Source organism: Convolutriloba macropyga, unplaced genomic scaffold (genome assembly GCF_964194025.1).
Source record: "Convolutriloba macropyga unplaced genomic scaffold, txConMacr16.3 SCAFFOLD_1875, whole genome shotgun sequence".
NCBI lineage: Eukaryota > Metazoa > Xenacoelomorpha > Acoela > Convolutidae > Convolutriloba > Convolutriloba macropyga.
In genome coordinates this window covers 1985-27079 of record NW_027452768.1, presented here as the reverse complement: position 1 = coordinate 27079, position 25095 = coordinate 1985, and the positions used below count along the sequence as shown (strand labels likewise).

Here is a 25095-nt window from a genome sequence, read left to right as displayed (position 1 = left end):
AATTTATTACTTTCTAATTTCAAGATATAACAGAGAATTATCAATTAAGCCATGGCCGTCTAACAAACAGTCAACAATTTTTATCAATTCACCCTCATATTTTGAGTTTTTAAGTGATTGAATTCTGTCCAGAAAAGAAGATCCCATTGTTTGTGTGCTTACATTTCTTTGTTCAGCGCGTAGTAGATGTCTCTTGAACTTCTTTCTACTCAATCTTTTTTTAGACACACTAGGCAACTTCTCAACATATTTGTTCTCATAATTGTGTTGTACTGCTCTGTCTAACTGAGTAAAGACAAGTCCCGATTCTTCCAAAATATTGCCAAAAAATTGATGTTTATATAATGTATATAAACAATCAACTGTCTGATATAAATAGGAGAGATCTTCCAGTTTTTGAAGCAAGTCTCCGATGGAGAAAGAAATGAGAACAATGTGATATCGACAGGTTTTCAGGGGACAGAAACTGTTGTGTGAAGCAACAACATATTCACTTGTAAGAATATATGGTCTATAATCTTTGACAGATACAGATATAAACAACGCCTTTTCACAGAATTTTTTGTAAAAGTGTGGTAAAACCTGACACATAACTGCTGCCATTCTGTAATATTATTTAGTTCTAAAGAAATTGATTTCCTTATTTGAACTTAAATTCCAAATAAGGAAACTAATTTATTTATTAAAAATAAAACCAAATTCCAAATAAGGAAATCAACTTATAATTTATAAAGGAATTCAAATTCCAAATAAGGAAACCAATGAAATTGTTATGTGCAATTTAAAATCTCATTTGAACTATGCATCAATTCAAGAAATAGCGGATTAAGAAATTTCGATGTTTTACTTGTTCAAAATATTTTCGTCACTACTTCTCTCTAATGCAACACAGACGTGCTAAACACAAAGACTCTTTTTCTATAATGATTCAAAAGTTTTCTTTATTGAAAATTTCTGATTAGAAATCCTTTTAAGGAAGAATTCTAAATAGACACAATTTTCTCTTCCTTTTTAGGAAATTGTGCGAAAACAATGATGTCATTAGCATAAAAGGAAATTCTGCGTTGTAGAGGCCCTTAATTTTTTAAGCAAATCATTTAATCAACTTCTCGCAGCTTACTCAAGTTACGTAAATGTCTCTCTCCAAAGTATCTCCTTGTTACTCGAGCGCTCCATCAATGTTTACAGATTCACAACCTAAATTGGGTACTGATTCCGTCCCATTTTATATTGACTTTGGTTCTCATCCAAACAGATTTGGGAGATTTACTGTGTCCCAAATATTTAGAAATGGACAAAATTACTCGGAACCAACTTTTCAAGTCTTTAAAAAAGATAAATGTGGAACATTTGAAAAGTACCAACAACTGAGAATTGGAGATTACGAATTCAAGAAATTTTGTCTTCTGAAGAACGATCTGCTGAATGAAGACTGGGAAGTTCGAGAAAATCCAGCTCAATTTGAGAAGAACCCAAAAATGGAAGACGTGCTGCAACAATGTCACAAAGCAAGAGAGATCAGCATTGGAAAAAATCGAAGACTCTACGTTACCTTTATACAGTACGTTCAGGACAATCCAGCTTCAGTTTATGTCCAGATCCGACTATTTTGTCGCAAAGAGAGCAATGAGTTCAAGCAAGTGACTTACGTCAGCTATAAAATTGAAGAATTCAAGGAACTCATTGAAAATCTTAAAGACTTCTCTAATATTGAACAATGTACATTTCAATAACTACTGCTGCGCAATATTATGATGTGTTTTTTATATTGAATGATGAATATTTGGTGATTATATGTATTTGACTTTCAGTAAACATTTTTTTCATTTGAAACTTTTTTCTTCTTAGAATGAGTTGGGATATTGGATGCTCTAGAAACATTTTCTTAAGTCTCAGAGATAAATCAAAAGTTTTTCACGTCAGGTTACATCACGAGCTTAAAAGGTATTCATATACAGTTCTTAAAGCGCAAAATTTTCCCAGTTTGGATAATTTAGACGTAGAGTCCCAAATTTCTGAATTCAAGTGGGTTATTCATAATGGGCTGCGCAGAACAACTCTAACATATCGTTCTGACAAACAAGAAATTTCCATTTCTCAACATCGCTGGAACGGATATCAGTGGAGTTTTCTTACAAAGATTGATTTGAAAAAAGAGGAGTATAAAAATCTAGTAGATCATCTACCAACACTTCTTTCCTATATAGAAAATTACAAAAAGACTTGCATTATTTTGGACGAAACAACTCAGAGTTAATGAATATTGTTACTCTGGTAAACATTTTCAATTGTTACGGAAGCATACTTTCAATGTTCCCTACGAACGAAAAACGTAAAAACTGTTTTCTCGCAGCGTGTAAAATTTGGGACCGAAATGTCGATTTGGAAGAAATTGATCAAAAGTTTCCTCACGGAGGAAGAATTGGATATGGAAACTCTCTTTTGGACTTTTTCTTAGCTAGATCAAAATTTTTTCGTCTACATGCAATTTTACATGATTCTGCTGGAGCTGTGAAAACAACAACAGACGAAGGACCAGGTTATTGTTACATGCTGCCGCAATTACCCAGCTCCTGTCTTCTAGGTCATATAACTGGATTATTCTTTTGTCTCTACATCAAAGTTTGTCATCCTCATATTTTTAAAATACTAGATTGTTAATCATTTGTCAATTATCTCAGCTAAAAAAAGGATGACTCTCGTTGTGTTTGATATTGAGTGCTTGGAGGGAACAGTTGTCAAGGAGCTGGGAATTTTCAAGGACGGAATTGTGTTAGGATATACATTCCTCCCACCGAATGACTACAAGCCAACATTTCAAGCAAAGTGGAACACAAAGAATTTACATGGAATAAACTGGAATAATGGAAAAGTTGATTACTCAGATCTTCCAACCATAATTCATCAACATTGTTCTCCTACAACCGAATACTTTGCCAAAGGATTGGAGAAATGTAAAATCCTATCCAATTATTTGTGTAAGGATGTGGAAAATTTGGACGATTTTGGATGTCCAAAAGCCTCTAAGTTGATTTCCAACGAAGATACCATCTGGGAATGTAGTAACTACCCCTACCGACACAAGAAAACATTGCACTGTGCAGAGAAGAAAGCTTATGCTTATGGAACTTGGGTTCTTAATTTTTTTGACAAAATTTAATATTTGTAAAAATTTTTATATACTTTGATTGTAATGTATCATATTGTCTTTTAATTAATTTTTAAAATCATTTTTTTTCGCCTACAAAACATAGAAAAGTTGCTTCAAAAATGAGAAAGTTGAACAAATTTTGTCCTAGCGTTACACAGTTATTCTTCATTTCAATTCTGTCGTTTTTCTTAATTTTGAATTTATTCTCCTTTTTTATGCTTTCTGTTATTAATTCCTGTGAAGAGACAGTGTTTTGGCTGTCGCTGTTGTTTGTTTCTTTTTTATGTTTAGAAGCTTATCTCATTTTTTTTATTTATTTACATCACAATTCAGTTGAAACATTTTCTCTATCGTCTCAATGATTACGTTTAAATGACTGAGCATACAGATAAAGGATTAAATTTGGGTAATTTTGTCTTTGATGATAATAATCAGGAACGACAATCATGGAAATGTTTTGGACAGACTTGTAATAGGTCTCTAGTCGTTTTTCTGTCCCAATTTTTTGTTATACTCGTAATTCTGGTCTGTTGTATAGTACGAATAACATTGGCTACAACGTGTGAAGAAACAACAGTTTGGATTGCAATACTTTCTAGTACAGTTGGTTATATTTTACCTTCACCTAAATTATGAACAAGATAATTTCAACAAAAGAGCGAATTTTTATTTCATTGGTTGGTCCAAGCGGATCTGGGAAATCTCATCTTATACATGAATGGTTAACAATTGGAACTTTTCAACCAGAGTTCGACAAAATTTACTACTTCTATCAACATTATCAATCTCTTTATGGTTTAATGTCTAAAGATGTTAAAAATATTGAGTTCATAGAAGGAGTTGACTTTGAGTTTATTCAAAACCTCCCAAATAACGGAACAAAGTATCTGTTAATTTTTGACGACTCTTGTGAGGAGATTTCCAGCTCTAAAGATTTCGTTAAAATTGCAACAGCTGGAAGACATAAAGGACTCAGCACAATATACATCAAACACAATTTATTTCATCAGAGTAGATTAGGAAGAGATATAGAGTTACAAAATACTCATATCGTCTTGTTCAAATCTCCTAGAGATGTACTGCAAATAAACACTCTGAGCCATCAGTTGGGATTAGGTTCACAATTAAAAGATTGGTATACCAAAGCAACTTCTATTCCTTATGGTCATTTACTTATTGATTTAACTCCCAAAACAGTCGACTCTCTTCGATTTTGTACAAATAGTGGATCGATTCCTTCAATTTTTTTCCTTCCACAACATAAACAGCAGACCACATTTTTGAGTGATGAGCACACAACATCTCTCTACTCTGACAACGTTCCAAAGTTATTCCCGGAACTTCAAAAGAACTTACCTAAAAAATTGTCCGAAAGAATTTATTCAGTTTCTAAACGAGTGCATCGTAAACATGCTCAGAGGAGAACTGCAAGAGATTCAAAAACGAGACGTAAAAAAGTATCAAGACGAAATTCATCAGCTTATTCTAAAAAGAACTGGAATAAATAAAAGGAGAGCAATTTTAAGTTCAAGGAAAGGAATAGAACTTATATCAATTCTAACTCCGTCTATCATTAACCGTCTTTCTTGAAATGGAACAGTTTGTTTTGATTCCTCAACAGCTTTACGAACAAAAATTCAAATTACATGTGTATAAATTGGACGAGAGTGAGGAAAAAGTTAACTTCGTTCCACAAAATTTAGATTCTCTTCACAAGGACATCACCACTAACACAAAATCATTCAAAAACGAGTCAGTTGTAGATCAAATACTCAAATGTCCTCAAATCAAGCTGTCCCTCAGTGACTCCATTTTACTGGATGGAAGAGATACAAATGTAGCATTTACCGATTTTATTTACGCATTGAAGAGAAAAAATATTGCATTTCCTGATATATATTACACAATACTTGATGCTACAGGGATAAGTCCGAGCAAAATTGTAAACAAGGATGCCAAAAGCAAAGACAGAGGGAGTTGGATCCCTTTCAAAATCTGAAAAAGCGAAACTTCAACGATTATACAAAGAAGGAAAAGCTGCATTTGGATCGGCTAGAAATCTTCAAAAAGCGAGCGGTTTATCAAGAGGTAAGGTTATTTCCTTTCTCCACACTAAAAATTCCTATACAAAATACCGTCAAGCAAATCGACATTTTAGACGATTACCTGCATTTGCAAAGCGGATAAATGAAATTTGGTGTCTTGATTTAGCTTTTATGGACAAATTGTCAGAGTTTAATAACGGAGTAAAGTATTTATTAATCTGCGTTGATGTATTTTCTCGTTTTGTCCGTGTTCAACCAATCAAATCAAAGTATTCTACAGATGCTGTAGCAGCTTTCAAAAAAATGCTACGAAAAAACAACATCCCACAAAAAGTATGGGTTGATCAAGGAACAGAGTTTGGTGGCGAATTTCGGAAATTTTGTGGAGAAAAGAAAATTAAAATTTATTCAACGAGAAGTGAAACAAAAGCTGCCGTAGCTGAGAGAGCTATCAGATCTTTGAAAAACATTATTTATCGCTTCATGGAAGAAAACGGGCATAAGTACCTTGTAAAAATGGGATCTTTCCTAAATACAATGAATAGTAGAGTAAATATATCTACAGGTAAGGCTCCAAAGGAGGTAAAAAACAAAGACTTTTTATCAATCTTTTACAAAAATCCGATCAGACAATACAAAAAACCTCGGTTTAAAGTAGGGGATAAAGTACGAATTTCGAAATACGACATTCCTTTTAGAAAAGGATACAAGTCACAGTTCACGAGTGAAATCTTTGAAATTGTTTAGATTGCTACGTACAAACCTCCAACATACAACCTCAAGGGAGAGCAGGGTGATGAAATACTAGGAAAATTTTATGAACAAGAGCTCTCAAAGTGTATCATTTAGTGATGAACTCTTTTACGGTAGAGCTGGTTTCCAACGCATCCTTTGATTGTTATCCAAATAATACATTGAGTTCTTTTACCAATTTCCTTCCCGAACAGATTATCCTTGAAGGAGAATGGGAGGTGGCAATAACCGAACTATCATATCCGTCTTTGTACCAGAATATTACAGATGGAAAATTTTTCTATCTAGATGCTGCAACTCCAGATACAAAACCTTCCGATTATTATTCAATTGATGCAGGACTATATCCATCAATATCTGATATTGTGAACGAAATGAACAAAAAATCCAGGAAAGAGAAAAGTATGAGAAAACCCCAATCAAAATAAAAGTCAACAGAATTACACAGAGAATATCCCTAAGCCTTCCTAATGAAAACTCGTTACTAGTTATCTTCAGTACTGATCTCTGTCACGTATTTGGGTGTGAGGAAGCTGTTTACGGAATGGGTGTTTTTATGAGTGGTGCTGGACCACATTTTCCTAAATTTCCCTATGATATTGTTCGAATTCATACTCTCATGATATACAGTGATATTGTTGAATACAATATTGTAGGTGATACAAAAGCCGCGCTTTTGAGATGTATTCCGTTTATTTCTAAAATTAAGAATGGAGACATAATATCTACTGGACAATATATGAATTATCAAAACTTCCCAAATCTACAATTTAAAAAAATTCTTAAAAATTCTTTCCACAGCTAGGAGGGTAGGAGATAGGACTTAATGAGATTTAAATCATATTTTCCACTATTGAATCCGAACACAGGTAAAGTGTTCACATAACGCTCAAAGTGCTGCTGTAAGTCCAAAAGCTGGTTTTTCTGCATTTGGAGAAATTGCGTAGACATATCAGCTTCATTATCTTCTTCGGTACGTTCACCTTCACACTCAAATGTTGAAGCGTTTTGATCCTTTCTTTTAATTAAATTTTCACCAATTGCGTTAACTCGTGCTCTGATTACTGCTTCAATAGAGGAAAATTTTGTCCACATTTCAGTTTTACTTTTGTTTGCTAAGTCTTCAATAGCTTCAACAAAAGATATAATGAGAGCTTTCGGATCTTTATCGCATAGGAAGACAGGTTCATCAATTAAATTGGAGGAAATAGAGACAGAGATTGGTTCATGCTTTCCAATCCAAGTGGTTGTGTTTGTATCTTTTAATTGGTCAGAGGGTACACATATCGATTCAAAGTCAAAAATAGCCAAGTTCTTGAACAATTTTTGATCTTCGTTGTAGGAAATTCCAAATCCGTCAAGCTTATCAAATAAGGTCTCGCGCAATGTATACACACTTTTTGGGTAAATATGCTGTACTCTATCTTTACACGTTTTAACATGGCGGTTGAAATTTCCCGCTTTCTGAATGAACGTATCGCAACTGGGACAACGGAATCGTTTAAAGAATGTGTTGATATCATCTACATAGCATATGTGGTTGTTGTAACGTAATAAATTAATATTTTTCTCATACATTTCAATACTTCTCCTCGCAAGTTCACCAACAAAATCTCCATCTACAATGTCAATATCGTAAATAAATATGTTGTGCTTTATCGCATTTTCAACAAATACAAGATGATCGATCGATACCCCTCTGAAATTGATTGCGTCTTGTCCAGATTCGTGGAGGAATGCACTAAACAAATTTTTTGCATTGATCTCAAGCTCCGATGATCCATATAAGTGAACAGCTATAGCTCGGAATAAGCAAAGATAATCTTTGTAAGTCTCACCATAGCCATTCGATACGAGACAATTCACATCTGGTCGTCTGAGTAACTGTTCAGGATGAACAGCATCGATACATCCCATTGGAATGGATTTTAGGAGAGCGCAAAATATTGTTACATTTGTAGTCAGGGCAAATCGCCATTTTGTATTCTCCCGCTCCTGAACACACGTCTCCACTAATTCCATCTTTTCAATCCTGTCCTGAAGAGAGACTAAGTCTCCTTTGGAACAGAGTAGATGAGATTTCTCGAAGAAAGTGTTGTTCTCGTGAGCGTAGAAGTATCGATACTCGTCCGTATCCACATTTCTTAATATAAATCCTAGAGCTAAGTTGACTTTGGCTGCACAGTTGAGTTTTTCGAATACTTCTTTCAACTTTTTATTAATTTCATGAGGATCGAGCTTGGACAGCTTGAAGTTGAACACTTGATGTCTTCCATTTTCCATCTCAGTATTGTCAAATAAGTGCTGGCAAGCACTAAGTTCTTGTTGTAGCTGCTCGTTGTCCTTTTCCAGCTCCTCTGATTCTAGAACTTCTTTAAGCTTTTCACTCGATTTTGTTCCAACTTTTGTTGAAGTTCCATGCTTTCTCCTCTTGTGTTGTTGAAGAGAATAGAAACTCGGAAACTCCTCCAAGCATACAGTACACATAGTGCTTAGCTTTGTATCCTTAGGAGCGTGATGCTTAACAATGTGGTAATTCATGTCTTCTTTCTTCTTTGTACTGAAATGTGGACATTTGGGACAAAATAGAGTCCCACTATCACAAGACTGCTTGTGTCTTGCCATTTTCTTCTTCACCACCATTTTGTTGCACTTTGTACATTTCACTGGGAGATTTCTATCGAGAGAAGGCATTGTTTTGGTACAAGATGAAACAAATTCGGGTATTGTGACGAGCAACTAATTGTGACAATAACAAAGTGAGAATGAAAGAAATTATTTTTGTACATTTAGGGAACGCAGCTATGACGCATCACTCCATATATGGAAATTTATCATTTCCATTTTAAGAAGCTTGTTGTCATAACCGAACATTCTAGAACATAATGAATAAACCAATCAGATTCTTCCATTTACAAATACCTTTAATAATTAGGAACACTCTTTTTAAATATGTGAATTCATTCCTTGGAGTAAACTCAAAAAAAGCAAATCATTCTTATATATCTTCTTAATCATTTCTTTTACATTTTATATAAGTTTTCATATTTCATCCAGCCATAATCCAAAAACAGACTCACAACAAATTAAAACAAATTGTTCCAATCTTAACAAACTCTGTGATTCAAATTTGTGTCTATCCGCAATTGACAGAATCCGGTGCTTGCAAACAAATCTAGTCCTATTGAAAATTGAAATTAGCACATGAATGTGCTTTTACAACAATGTTAAAGATGTCGAAAACAAATATTCATCCATACTTCACGAACAAATATTTACTTTACAACTTAACGTTATTGTCTTGGAACCTCTCAACCAATCAAAATCCCGTGTTAAAGAAATTAATCTGAAGATTAACGATTTTATTTTGTGTAATTGTTTCTTAATTTTAATTTTCTTTTACATAAACAGAGTATTGCGTGAAATTTTGCTCATTTGCGAAAAATGTTAATCAAAAATCATTTACAGTTGTTGGAAAAAATATATAAGAGGAAAGAAGGAATTGCCGATGCTTACAAAGTTGACGAGATTGATGTTGATTCCTATTTTTTCTACAATTTCTTGGACATTTGCGTTCAGAATGACAGAATAATCCGATTTAGTAAAGGATTCGAATATGCAACATTTTCCATTAAAAAATTCAAATATGATGATTATATAACGAAACAATCATTTGATTTATCGTCAGAGCTACACATTAACAAGTACGAAATATTATTTATTTTGAATTCTGTTCCCGAAATTTTAGAACAGTACAGAAATCTAGCACAAGCGAACTGTATTCCAATTCCTGACCCCATAGCAATCACTTCATCTGTACAAAGCGCGTTGTTTTTTCTTTATTATACAGATTACAATTCTGAAGGAGTAAAAATTCGATTTGGAATTCGGCTCCCAAATATATATATACAAAAGTTCTGTTCCAAAAATGGAATACTTTCCGAGATTGATTTAAAATTTAACGAAGTTGAACAAATTTATCAGAGCTTAACATTTTTGGTAAATTATGTCACTTCGTTCCCAATGAGCTATCCTTATTTAGTAAACAAGTAGTCATATCATGTGATACATGTATTATTCAAAAACCATATTTGGTTTCTTTTCACGCATTGATGTTCCTGCTTCGTATACGAGCATCATTTTATAACAAATTCTTCCATATTTGGATACATTAAATGATTTCCATTTCCTGTTTCGGTTACTAACGTCAGTTTTTCTACAAAATATTTCCTTCTTTGGTTACTTTGTTCTTATTGGACGGAATTCACTATAAATAGGAGCGACAAAGTCAGACTTCATCATTCTCTTTCATTTCCTCAAAATTAATTTCACCTCTGTTCCTCATCGTCCTGCTAACTATTCTTCAAAACTTTATACAATTGAGTTCCTACATTCACATTCTTCTTATCTACAGATCGTACTTCAGTTGTAACGTTTATCTGTTTCTAACTTAGAAATTCTTTTTGTCCTACTATAAAGTGAATTTTGTTGTTTTCCAACTTACTCTCTACTTGACAGTTTTCAATACGTTCATTTACAAACTGCTTTTGTTCCTAAAAAATCCACTTCTATCAACTCATCTGAACAAAATGGAGTTTACTGTGCAAAACAACAGTCTTCTGTACTCATTTTCCTTCACTGAGGAGACTGCTCGGATCAGTATTAAAGACTTATCAAACGGATTATATGAGTCTGTAATGACTTTACCCATCACTGTGTGGCATATTATTGAACACCAGCGACAACAGTTCGACACCTATCATCAGGGTCAGGTTCCAATTACGGAGAATCAGCTTGGAACTCAAGCGATGGGACACGAAGTTGCTGTTATTAGTGGGCACCACTATCCCCACGTTGCTGGGACAGAATTTCCACCTACCTACGTCGCTGGCAACATTCAATATACTTTCCCTTGGGAAGAAGGGCAAATTCCCAACTCTTGGTTCTCTAGCCCGGATGTAAATCAAGTTTTGAGTTCAGTGGAGGAGTCAGGGAATTTGCTTCAAACTGTGTCAAGCTTTGATGGGAGCGAGCTAAGTGTTGATACTAGCACTTGGACATCAAATGAACAGCAGAACTTTGATCCGGCACAGTACTATGGTTCTACTGATATGTCGACTAGTCCATCAATGACAACACCTTCCATAGAGGATGGAACGGCGCACAATCCAATTTTGCTGACTGATGAAAACTCAACAACTTCAATCAGCGTTCAACCAACTGATCCTCCAGTAATATTTGAACGTTCTAGACCTTTTGGGTATGAGATTCAAAACTTACCAGAGTATGTTGTGAGAACTCTGTTTGAATAGATTCGAGTTGGTACAATTTTGCAGCTTCATTTGTAATCGATCTTAACGGAAAAGTTGTATGTTGATTTATACATTTTCCTGGTGATGTATTTAAACATTCTTTATAATATAATTTTTCTCATGTGAGCTTTCTTTTCTAAACCAGTCCACAAGGATATAATCAAACAAAATTTTGAATTTTGAAACTTCGTTACAAAACTTGATATTTAACGGAGATAGCATTATCAAAACTCGACATTTAACAAAAGTTTTTGATCAAAAATTTGATATTTAAGAAAAAAAACTGAGCAGAAATTTGATTTCTAAAAAAAAACCTGTATGAAAACTCGATTTTTAAGTTGTTATAGAAAAAAAAACTTGTCATTTTACAAATTAAAAAATCCCTTCTTTTTTTGCGTTGAATTATACCGTAAACTGGTGAAAATCAGGAAAAAATATGCGCTTTATTGTATCCAATTGGAAACTGTTTTTTGATATTTAAACAAAAAGATTGAATGAAAACTCGACATTTAACAAAAATTTCGTTGAGAAAACTCGACTTTTATTAAAATAAATTGTTCCAAAACCCAACAGTTAACAAAAATTTTTGTGAGAAAACTCGACTTTTAAAAGAATAATTTGTTACAAAACTTGACATTTAACAGATTAGAGGTATCAATTTAAACATTTAAGAAAAAGATTGTATAAAATGAGAAATTGAATTTTCTTGATTTTTAAACCAAATATAAAACTGATATTATGTAAATAATTGTGATGCAATTACAAATTTATTACTTTCTAATTTCAAGATATAACAGAGAATTATCAATTAAGCCATGGCCGTCTAACAAACAGTCAACAATTTTTATCAATTCACCCTCATATTTTGAGTTTTTAAGTGATTGAATTCTGTCCAGAAAAGAAGATCCCATTGTTTGTGTGCTTACATTTCTTTGTTCAGCGCGTAGTAGATGTCTCTTGAACTTCTTTCTACTCAATCTTTTTTTAGACACACTAGGCAACTTCTCAACATATTTGTTCTCATAATTGTGTTGTACTGCTCTGTCTAACTGAGTAAAGACAAGTCCCGATTCTTCCAAAATATTGCCAAAAAATTGATGTTTATATAATGTATATAAACAATCAACTGTCTGATATAAATAGGAGAGATCTTCCAGTTTTTGAAGCAAGTCTCCGATGGAGAAAGAAATGAGAACAATGTGATATCGACAGGTTTTCAGGGGACAGAAACTGTTGTGTGAAGCAACAACATATTCACTTGTAAGAATATATGGTCTATAATCTTTGACAGATACAGATATAAACAACGCCTTTTCACAGAATTTTTTGTAAAAGTGTGGTAAAACCTGACACATAACTGCTGCCATTCTGTAATATTATTTAGTTCTAAAGAAATTGATTTCCTTATTTGAACTTAAATTCCAAATAAGGAAACTAATTTATTTATTAAAAATAAAACCAAATTCCAAATAAGGAAATCAACTTATAATTTATAAAGGAATTCAAATTCCAAATAAGGAAACCAATGAAATTGTTATGTGCAATTTAAAATCTCATTTGAACTATGCATCAATTCAAGAAATAGCGGATTAAGAAATTTCGATGTTTTACTTGTTCAAAATATTTTCGTCACTACTTCTCTCTAATGCAACACAGACGTGCTAAACACAAAGACTCTTTTTCTATAATGATTCAAAAGTTTTCTTTATTGAAAATTTCTGATTAGAAATCCTTTTAAGGAAGAATTCTAAATAGACACAATTTTCTCTTCCTTTTTAGGAAATTGTGCGAAAACAATGATGTCATTAGCATAAAAGGAAATTCTGCGTTGTAGAGGCCCTTAATTTTTTAAGCAAATCATTTAATCAACTTCTCGCAGCTTACTCAAGTTACGTAAATGTCTCTCTCCAAAGTATCTCCTTGTTACTCGAGCGCTCCATCAATGTTTACAGATTCACAACCTAAATTGGGTACTGATTCCGTCCCATTTTATATTGACTTTGGTTCTCATCCAAACAGATTTGGGAGATTTACTGTGTCCCAAATATTTAGAAATGGACAAAATTACTCGGAACCAACTTTTCAAGTCTTTAAAAAAGATAAATGTGGAACATTTGAAAAGTACCAACAACTGAGAATTGGAGATTACGAATTCAAGAAATTTTGTCTTCTGAAGAACGATCTGCTGAATGAAGACTGGGAAGTTCGAGAAAATCCAGCTCAATTTGAGAAGAACCCAAAAATGGAAGACGTGCTGCAACAATGTCACAAAGCAAGAGAGATCAGCATTGGAAAAAATCGAAGACTCTACGTTACCTTTATACAGTACGTTCAGGACAATCCAGCTTCAGTTTATGTCCAGATCCGACTATTTTGTCGCAAAGAGAGCAATGAGTTCAAGCAAGTGACTTACGTCAGCTATAAAATTGAAGAATTCAAGGAACTCATTGAAAATCTTAAAGACTTCTCTAATATTGAACAATGTACATTTCAATAACTACTGCTGCGCAATATTATGATGTGTTTTTTATATTGAATGATGAATATTTGGTGATTATATGTATTTGACTTTCAGTAAACATTTTTTTCATTTGAAACTTTTTTCTTCTTAGAATGAGTTGGGATATTGGATGCTCTAGAAACATTTTCTTAAGTCTCAGAGATAAATCAAAAGTTTTTCACGTCAGGTTACATCACGAGCTTAAAAGGTATTCATATACAGTTCTTAAAGCGCAAAATTTTCCCAGTTTGGATAATTTAGACGTAGAGTCCCAAATTTCTGAATTCAAGTGGGTTATTCATAATGGGCTGCGCAGAACAACTCTAACATATCGTTCTGACAAACAAGAAATTTCCATTTCTCAACATCGCTGGAACGGATATCAGTGGAGTTTTCTTACAAAGATTGATTTGAAAAAAGAGGAGTATAAAAATCTAGTAGATCATCTACCAACACTTCTTTCCTATATAGAAAATTACAAAAAGACTTGCATTATTTTGGACGAAACAACTCAGAGTTAATGAATATTGTTACTCTGGTAAACATTTTCAATTGTTACGGAAGCATACTTTCAATGTTCCCTACGAACGAAAAACGTAAAAACTGTTTTCTCGCAGCGTGTAAAATTTGGGACCGAAATGTCGATTTGGAAGAAATTGATCAAAAGTTTCCTCACGGAGGAAGAATTGGATATGGAAACTCTCTTTTGGACTTTTTCTTAGCTAGATCAAAATTTTTTCGTCTACATGCAATTTTACATGATTCTGCTGGAGCTGTGAAAACAACAACAGACGAAGGACCAGGTTATTGTTACATGCTGCCGCAATTACCCAGCTCCTGTCTTCTAGGTCATATAACTGGATTATTCTTTTGTCTCTACATCAAAGTTTGTCATCCTCATATTTTTAAAATACTAGATTGTTAATCATTTGTCAATTATCTCAGCTAAAAAAAGGATGACTCTCGTTGTGTTTGATATTGAGTGCTTGGAGGGAACAGTTGTCAAGGAGCTGGGAATTTTCAAGGACGGAATTGTGTTAGGATATACATTCCTCCCACCGAATGACTACAAGCCAACATTTCAAGCAAAGTGGAACACAAAGAATTTACATGGAATAAACTGGAATAATGGAAAAGTTGATTACTCAGATCTTCCAACCATAATTCATCAACATTGTTCTCCTACAACCGAATACTTTGCCAAAGGATTGGAGAAATGTAAAATCCTATCCAATTATTTGTGTAAGGATGTGGAAAATTTGGACGATTTTGGATGTCCAAAAGCCTCTAAGTTGATTTCCAACGAAGATACCATCTGGGAATGTAGTAACTACCCCTACCGACACAAGAAAACATTGCACTGTGCAGAGAAGAAAGCTTATGCTTATGGAACTTGGGTTCTTAATTTTTTTGACAAAATTTAATATTTGTAAAAATTTTTATATACTTTGATTGTAATGTATCATATTGTCTTTTAATTAATTTTTAAAATCATTTTTTTTCGCCTACAAAACATAGAAAAGTTGCTTCAAAAATGAGAAAGTTGAACAAATTTTGTCCTAGCGTTACACAGTTATTCTTCATTTCAATTCTGTCGTTTTTCTTAATTTTGAATTTATTCTCCTTTTTTATGCTTTCTGTTATTAATTCCTGTGAAGAGACAGTGTTTTGGCTGTCGCTGTTGTTTGTTTCTTTTTTATGTTTAGAAGCTTATCTCATTTTTTTTATTTATTTACATCACAATTCAGTTGAAACATTTTCTCTATCGTCTCAATGATTACGTTTAAATGACTGAGCATACAGATAAAGGATTAAATTTGGGTAATTTTGTCTTTGATGATAATAATCAGGAACGACAATCATGGAAATGTTTTGGACAGACTTGTAATAGGTCTCTAGTCGTTTTTCTGTCCCAATTTTTTGTTATACTCGTAATTCTGGTCTGTTGTATAGTACGAATAACATTGGCTACAACGTGTGAAGAAACAACAGTTTGGATTGCAATACTTTCTAGTACAGTTGGTTATATTTTACCTTCACCTAAATTATGAACAAGATAATTTCAACAAAAGAGCGAATTTTTATTTCATTGGTTGGTCCAAGCGGATCTGGGAAATCTCATCTTATACATGAATGGTTAACAATTGGAACTTTTCAACCAGAGTTCGACAAAATTTACTACTTCTATCAACATTATCAATCTCTTTATGGTTTAATGTCTAAAGATGTTAAAAATATTGAGTTCATAGAAGGAGTTGACTTTGAGTTTATTCAAAACCTCCCAAATAACGGAACAAAGTATCTGTTAATTTTTGACGACTCTTGTGAGGAGATTTCCAGCTCTAAAGATTTCGTTAAAATTGCAACAGCTGGAAGACATAAAGGACTCAGCACAATATACATCAAACACAATTTATTTCATCAGAGTAGATTAGGAAGAGATATAGAGTTACAAAATACTCATATCGTCTTGTTCAAATCTCCTAGAGATGTACTGCAAATAAACACTCTGAGCCATCAGTTGGGATTAGGTTCACAATTAAAAGATTGGTATACCAAAGCAACTTCTATTCCTTATGGTCATTTACTTATTGATTTAACTCCCAAAACAGTCGACTCTCTTCGATTTTGTACAAATAGTGGATCGATTCCTTCAATTTTTTTCCTTCCACAACATAAACAGCAGACCACATTTTTGAGTGATGAGCACACAACATCTCTCTACTCTGACAACGTTCCAAAGTTATTCCCGGAACTTCAAAAGAACTTACCTAAAAAATTGTCCGAAAGAATTTATTCAGTTTCTAAACGAGTGCATCGTAAACATGCTCAGAGGAGAACTGCAAGAGATTCAAAAACGAGACGTAAAAAAGTATCAAGACGAAATTCATCAGCTTATTCTAAAAAGAACTGGAATAAATAAAAGGAGAGCAATTTTAAGTTCAAGGAAAGGAATAGAACTTATATCAATTCTAACTCCGTCTATCATTAACCGTCTTTCTTGAAATGGAACAGTTTGTTTTGATTCCTCAACAGCTTTACGAACAAAAATTCAAATTACATGTGTATAAATTGGACGAGAGTGAGGAAAAAGTTAACTTCGTTCCACAAAATTTAGATTCTCTTCACAAGGACATCACCACTAACACAAAATCATTCAAAAACGAGTCAGTTGTAGATCAAATACTCAAATGTCCTCAAATCAAGCTGTCCCTCAGTGACTCCATTTTACTGGATGGAAGAGATACAAATGTAGCATTTACCGATTTTATTTACGCATTGAAGAGAAAAAATATTGCATTTCCTGATATATATTACACAATACTTGATGCTACAGGGATAAGTCCGAGCAAAATTGTAAACAAGGATGCCAAAAGCAAAGACAGAGGGAGTTGGATCCCTTTCAAAATCTGAAAAAGCGAAACTTCAACGATTATACAAAGAAGGAAAAGCTGCATTTGGATCGGCTAGAAATCTTCAAAAAGCGAGCGGTTTATCAAGAGGTAAGGTTATTTCCTTTCTCCACACTAAAAATTCCTATACAAAATACCGTCAAGCAAATCGACATTTTAGACGATTACCTGCATTTGCAAAGCGGATAAATGAAATTTGGTGTCTTGATTTAGCTTTTATGGACAAATTGTCAGAGTTTAATAACGGAGTAAAGTATTTATTAATCTGCGTTGATGTATTCTCTCGTTTTGTCCGTGTTCAACCAATCAAATCAAAGTATTCTACAGATGCTGTAGCAGCTTTCAAAAAAATGCTACGAAAAAACAACATCCCACAAAAAGTATGGGTTGATCAAGGAACAGAGTTTGGTGGCGAATTTCGGAAATTTTGTGGAGAAAAGAAAATTAAAATTTATTCAACGAGAAGTGAAACAAAAGCTGCCGTAGCTGAGAGAGCTATCAGATCTTTGAAAAACATTATTTATCGCTTCATGGAAGAAAACGGGCATAAGTACCTTGTAAAAATGGGATCTTTCCTAAATACAATGAATAGTAGAGTAAATATATCTACAGGTAAGGCTCCAAAGGAGGTAAAAAACAAAGACTTTTTATCAATCTTTTACAAAAATCCGATCAGACAATACAAAAAACCTCGGTTTAAAGTAGGGGATAAAGTACGAATTTCGAAATACGACATTCCTTTTAGAAAAGGATACAAGTCACAGTTCACGAGTGAAATCTTTGAAATTGTTTAGATTGCTACGTACAAACCTCCAACATACAACCTCAAGGGAGAGCAGGGTGATGAAATACTAGGAAAATTTTATGAACAAGAGCTCTCAAAGTGTATCATTTAGTGATGAACTCTTTTACGGTAGAGCTGGTTTCCAACGCATCCTTTGATTGTTATCCAAATAATACATTGAGTTCTTTTACCAATTTCCTTCCCGAACAGATTATCCTTGAAGGAGAATGGGAGGTGGCAATAACCGAACTATCATATCCGTCTTTGTACCAGAATATTACAGATGGAAAATTTTTCTATCTAGATGCTGCAACTCCAGATACAAAACCTTCCGATTATTATTCAATTGATGCAGGACTATATCCATCAATATCTGATATTGTGAACGAAATGAACAAAAAATCCAGGAAAGAGAAAAGTATGAGAAAACCCCAATCAAAATAAAAGTCAACAGAATTACACAGAGAATATCCCTAAGCCTTCCTAATGAAAACTCGTTACTAGTTATCTTCAGTACTGATCTCTGTCACGTATTTGGGTGTGAGGAAGCTGTTTACGGAATGGGTGTTTTTATGAGTGGTGCTGGACCACATTTTCCTAAATTTCCCTATGATATTGTTCGAATTCATACTCTCATGATATACAGTGATATTGTTGAATACAATATTGTAGGTGATACAAAAGCCGCGCTTTTGAGATGTATTCCGTTTATTTCTAAAATTAAGAATGGAGACATAATATCTACTGGACAATATATGAATTATCAAAACTTCCCAAATCTACAATTTAAAAAAATTCTTAAAAATTCTTTCCACAGCATTAAACTTGAGCTCCGCGACTCATACGGTGAAAAAGTTCCCTTCAATTCAGTAGGTGTAACAAGAGCTGTATTGATGTTCAGAAGAGCTTCAGACAATCATTTTTAAAATTAAGTTTACAAAAAATGGTTGCAGACAGTGATTTACCGTATTTTCGTGGTTATTCAAGACAAAGGGGAAGAGGATTTGGAGCTTTAGCACAAACAATTGGGAGGACTGCAATTCCTTTTTTGAGACGATATGTTGTACCAGCAGCTAAAAGAGTTGGTGCTGACTTGATTGAATTAGCTGCGCCAGAAATCGGAAATGTATTAGCTGGAAGGAAAAAGTTCAAATCTGCAGCCACAGATGTTGGAAAGAAAACTTTACGTAAACAACTAGGAGGAGGAAAACCTAGAAAACGACGTATTATTCGAAAACGCTCGCCAAAAATCAGTCGACGTCGTCGAACTAGGAGGGATATTTTTACCAAACTAAAATGAATACCAGATCAACAAATGACAGTAATTTCCGATATGGACACTTTACAAATTCTTGCTTGGAGATTTTTGACAAAATTCCGGTTTTGGAACCAATTGAATCATCCCATATTCAAGAAGTTTATCCCAGCACTTCATTGGATGAAAGCAGCATTGAATTTGAATTTGAAACAGATAGAAGTATTTATCTCGATATGAGAGATATTCATTTACAAATTAAAGTTGGATTACAAAAGGGAAGATTATTTGACGATTTCATGAAAAAAGAGGAGCATGGAAAACCAGATATGGGTATGACTTTCACTGATGATGATTTACAATATTTGACTCATGTCAACAACTTGTTACACTCTCTTTTCTCCAACTGCGAAGTGTATTTAAACAATCAACAAGTGTACAACTCTAACGGACTCTATGGCCACAAAGCTCTGATATCCAATGAATTCAATGCTTCTACAATGAATAATGAAGGAATTTTGGCTTGTCATGGATACGAATTTGAGAAAGATCCTAGTGATTATGAAAAAAGTCCGTTCATAGATAGGGAAGAAGAGCTTTTGTTGAAAGATGGGGTTACCTTATATGGTAAACTTGCAATCGACTTATTTCAATGTGAAAAATTATTACTTCCAAATACAAAAATTAGACTCAAATTGATTCGAGCGTGACCAAATTTTTACATGATTTCCTACAATCCACATGTTTCCCTTAGAGTTCTTGACTGTTCACTTTTTACGAGACGTGTTGTCGTTAATGAGGTCTATCACCAGACAATCAAGTATCAACTAACACATCAACCAGCTTGCTATAATTTTATGGAGACAATTGCGCGAACATTTATTATTCCTTCTGGACAAAATCAATTTATTCAGGAAAATGTTTTCAATAATGCCCCAATCAGACGAATTGCAATAGCAATGAACACTAATTCAGCATTCACCGGACATTTTCACGAAAATCCTTTTCATTATCGAAAGTTTGGACTGCGGGAGCTGAGAATTGTTCGAGGGGGGAGAGCTGTTGTCTCAATTGATACAACCAACAATTGTAGAGCTTATGTTACAACAATGAAGGCAATGAACTTCAACGAAGAAATTCCTGCGTTACCGAATGATTTCTTCACAGATCATTATGTGCTTGTATTCGATCTCACATCACTCCAAGATGCTGGTGAAAATGTTCATTATCCTGAACTCAGTGGGGAAAGTCTTCGTTTAGAAATGTTCTTTGAACGTCCGCTAACCAATGTTACCGAGTTAATTGTTCTCGGAGAACGAATCTCAACAGTTAAAATTGATCAGTTTGGAACAGTTGCTAAGAATGTCTGAAGAACTCTGCATTAATTAAGATTTTTTAATTTTCTTCTCAATTTTTTATGGTTTTTATATTATTGCCTTCTGCGTTGGAACATTTGTTGGATATGTACTTTCATCGCCCAGTTGCAACCCTTTTCACACTATAATATCAAGATAGGGAATGGATGAAAATTGGGGTAGACCTACTCCAAACTTATATGTATACCTTATTCGTGCAGTATTCCTGAGACTTTTAATCATCATTATTATCTTTCATCCCGATGTCACAGGTAATAGTGAAGACAGAGTAAGTAAATCTACAGGAGATCTGATACGTAAATTTCCCAATCTAAAGATTGTTGCTTTATTGAAAAGAACGAATCATTTCAACTTGATTGTAATGTGAGAAATCCCTGTTCAAACGGAGCTTGCGAATTGAAACAGAAGATTATTTGTCATGGATAATCAATCTCTTCAACAAATTTTTGAACGCATTCCTGAGCTAAAATTCAAATACATTGGATCGTTTCCAGCAGATTTCATTCCAAATTTACCCAAATTCAGCTTTGCAATCATTAACACTGCTTCGAGTAAAGAAGTCGGTGAACATTGGATATTGATTGCTCGACTCAACAGAAGTTACTATTATGCGGATTCTCTGGCTCGATCAGTAACACATTACAAATTTTTAGGTAAAAAGTACCAAAAAATAATACATCGACCACTTCAGAAGATGCAAAATTTGTGTGGATTCTACGCAATTTTTGCAGCATTTCAACTATTTAAGTTTTTCCAAACCAACTTGAACAATATTCATGATGTACACGTGTTAAATTTTATAAGTAACTATATGTAGTAGTGTTCATTTTGGTATTTAGTAAGCTGAAGTTAATAAAGTCGATAGTATATGTTTCTCGTAACTGTTTCTCGTGAGTTTTCTAAACTTTTTTTTATCGAACTTTATTAACCACTCGGCTAAGTGTACCTTGATGTTCATTGAAATTTATACAGTTTATTGTAAATGATTGAGTAATTTTGTATTTTGATGCTCATAATTTGTACTGTGTCTGTCATTTTATACTATTTTAATTCATTTTTTTCTTTTATTTAACATCTTTTTTCAAATAATGTACAAAAAATAATGCATCTATGCATGTAATTAGCAAGATGGCGCAGTGGGAGCGCGCTGGGCCCATAACCCAGAGGACGGTAGATCAAAACTACCTCTTGCTATCTTGACTTTTTCCAATTAATGAGCGCGCAAAAGACATTTGTTACACAATTGATTCAAACAATTAGGGGAACAATCTTTGCAATTGACCTAAAATTTGTAAACAAAAATTCAACATGTCACATAATTACCCCTCAGATAACTAGGGTAATTGAAAACCCCCACCAATTAATTTCACAATTTAATAACATAAAATTTGTAAACAAAATTCAACCTGTCACATAATTACCCCTCACATAATTACAGCAATTAATTACCCACGCCAATTCTATTGTTCTCACGTAATCACTTAATAACTACACAAACATTGATATTTTCCCCTCAAAATTTCAGCCTATCAGGAGCGTCTCCGAACCTACCCCCCACATTTCCACCGACTATACTACTAGAAAATGTACATGCACAAATACATACACAAAACCTATACCCTATCTTAATACATGGCGGCACCTAATCAATACATGTCCGCGGCTATAACTAATCTCAATACATGTCGGCGGCTATTACTAATCTTAATACATGTCGGCACATATAACTAATCTTAATACATGTCGCCGGCTATAACTAATCTTAATACATGGCGGCGGCTATTACTAATCTTAATACATGTCGGCGCATAATCTTAATACATGTCGCCGGCTATAACTAATCTTAATACATGGCGGCTATACCCTATCTTAATACATTAACGCCGCTATACCTAATCTTAATACATGCTCATTCATTCCCTATCTTAATACGTTACGGAGGGCCCAAATCCCGGAAAATACGCTATACCCTATCTTAATACATGGGGGACCTCACCCCCCCCCCCCGGGGAGTGTAGCTCACTATATTACTACTGGCTTGCATATGATTTTTTAAACTTCAAAATCCATGGTCGTTGTTACATTCAACCAACAAGAACTTCACGCAGAACATTTTCTTTCTCCTATGGATCATAACGGTGAGTCTAAGACATTTTTTCTCTTCAAAATTGTCTTCAAATAATTTCAATGTTATTGGACATGTATAAAAGTTTCAGAAAAGTTTTCTGGTGTTATTAACGGGCTTATCGTTAATAATGCATGGTACGCATACATGGATTGAGCGGAAATATCAACAAATAAAACTAATCTAATCGACAGCAAAAAAATGCTCCGAAGAATTATTTTGTTGTAACTACATGATTTTCATCAAAAAATGAGAGTTGATTTTCAGAAAAGCTTTTTGTTTATAGAAACATCAAATTTGTCCTACATAGACAGACTCTATGAAAGTGTTGGTTTTCAAATTTATTTTTTAAAATATCTTGAATGTTTTATTGACAAAGGATAATAATTATTCATGAAATCTAATAAATTAAAATAAAAATTATTCATGAAATCAAATCGAGTTCCACGAACAATAAATGTAAGACGAGTCAAATGAATATTTTTTAAACATACAGGGATAAGAGGGCAATTGGATAAAATTGATTAGCAATAGTTGTACACATTTGCAGGCCTTTTTCATTGGTTTGATGGTTTGATGAAGATGCTGTTGTTAACAAATGTTGTAAATTGCCCGCAAACGAAGTTTGTACTAATTACGTAAGTCCTGTGGTTTTATGCAATTTTTCGATTGACCGGTTTTTTGCCTGACCCTTTGGACTGTATCTTCAATTAAAAACGAGATAAACAGATGACGCCTTTCGGTTTACTAGACGCTAAGTATGTGGATCACCTAAATTGTTTTAGAGGTATAAATTTTTGGTGTGAAGATGGTTTCTTATTGTTTGAGCCCCCCCCCCTCACGCCGCTGTGCCCACCCACAAACCGTCAATTAAAATAAAGCTGACCTCCCTAAACTTATGCTTGCTACTGAGCCCCCTTGCTTGTGCTTGCCAGTCGTTTGAGAGCAGTTCGCCCAACGTTTTCAATAGTGTTGTCCTAGTTTACTGGAGTGCTCAATGAAATTAAACAATATTAAAAAATTAAATGAATTTTTCTCAAAACGTTAAAATTGAATTTTGTAGATGCTTTTCTAGCTAGTTTCCTATTTGCTAGCTTCAAGTAAAAAGGAAGTCATAATGAATAAATATCAAAAATGCAAACATTTGCTCAAAAAAATCAAACTTAGCAGCAAGTGTCAATGATATTTGTAAAAAAAATCAATTTACATACGCTCCCTCATCACGCCACTACGACTTACGCTATCCTTATTTTTTATGTATAATATAGGTTAAGAAATTATATAATGAATGGAACCTTTGGATTTTTCTCTGACCCATTGCAATGTTTTTCGGTTATTTTTTTTTCAGTTATCTTTTTATTTGACTCCCATGTCTAGGATTTGTATTAAGATTTTTTTGCATTATGATCAGTTTATACACCGCATTTATTTTAAAACTTAGCAATTGTACCAATTTCGAGAGTGCGAGATAACTTGGTTATGATTCAAAGTAACTGACTCAGGACTCGATTTAGGGCGGGAAACGTGTGGTCATCGAAAAGGTTTATTTATTCCCGAGCAATGAAATTTGGTTGCAAAAAAATCTTAATACAAATGATAGAATTTGATGAATCCAGTTCTGTGAAAATATCGTATTGACCAATATTAATTTTTCTGGTCGTTGTAATGAAACCTTCAGGTATCTTTGGAATACGTTTTCATCAAAGCTAATGAAATTTTAAAAAATATTTAGATATCTTATAAAAAATATTTAAATTTAAAAAAATATTTAATATATAAAACAAATCTTTGATGCAATTTGCAGATAATAAATAGTGAAAAATTCAGATCTGCGAAGAAAAAATGTTTTATGTAATATAAATACTTTTTTCCTAGTTCTTTCCTCCATGTTCATATTTTCCACTTATTGCCAGTAATTTATAGCTTCAGAAAATACTCCAAACTCATGTTTTCAGGGTTCTTAATTGGCAACAACGGGGCGCTGAGTCCTGCCAGCCAGACAGTGTCAATGTGTACACATCCACAACCCCCAGTTGGTCTGGCTCAAAATGACGCTTCAACTGGCACTGTCACTGTCCAGTGGTCCGATCCGGATAATGCACCTGCGGGCAAGTTTCAATTTCAAGCTTTTCAGCAAAAGGCGTGTTGCATAAAAATAAGGGGCTGGGACTACAATTGAAACAATTTGTGACGAGAGGAGGGAAAACTTCATAAATTATTCTGAAATAACTTTTCTCAAAATAACAGTTTGTAACTCGACTTGACTACATGTTCCGACTATTGAAAAACTATTGCATCTAGAACAACCGACTAATGTTGCCAGGTAACCGGAAAAAATCTGGCAAAGTTAGTGAGTGCATGATGGATTCGAAGTCTTCCAA

General features: G+C 33.8%; 1 protein-coding gene and 1 non-coding gene across 2 annotated transcripts in view; both read left to right on the top strand.

Annotated features, from left to right (window-relative positions):
- LOC142357783 (uncharacterized) overlaps positions 1 to 24822 on the top strand; it is a gene marked incomplete at both ends in the record, with an annotated part of 36456 nt that extends 11634 nt beyond the window's left edge. The window contains one exon of the mRNA XM_075409314.1: positions 24670 to 24822. Within this exon, the coding sequence (XP_075265429.1) occupies positions 24670 to 24822 (153 nt within the window). The remainder of the gene's footprint in view (positions 1 to 24669) is intronic.
- Positions 21712 to 21783, top strand: Trnam-cau (transfer RNA methionine (anticodon CAU)). The gene has a single exon. It is a non-coding gene; the product is annotated as a tRNA-Met (tRNA).
- Positions 24823 to 25095: the final 273 nt, after the last annotated feature.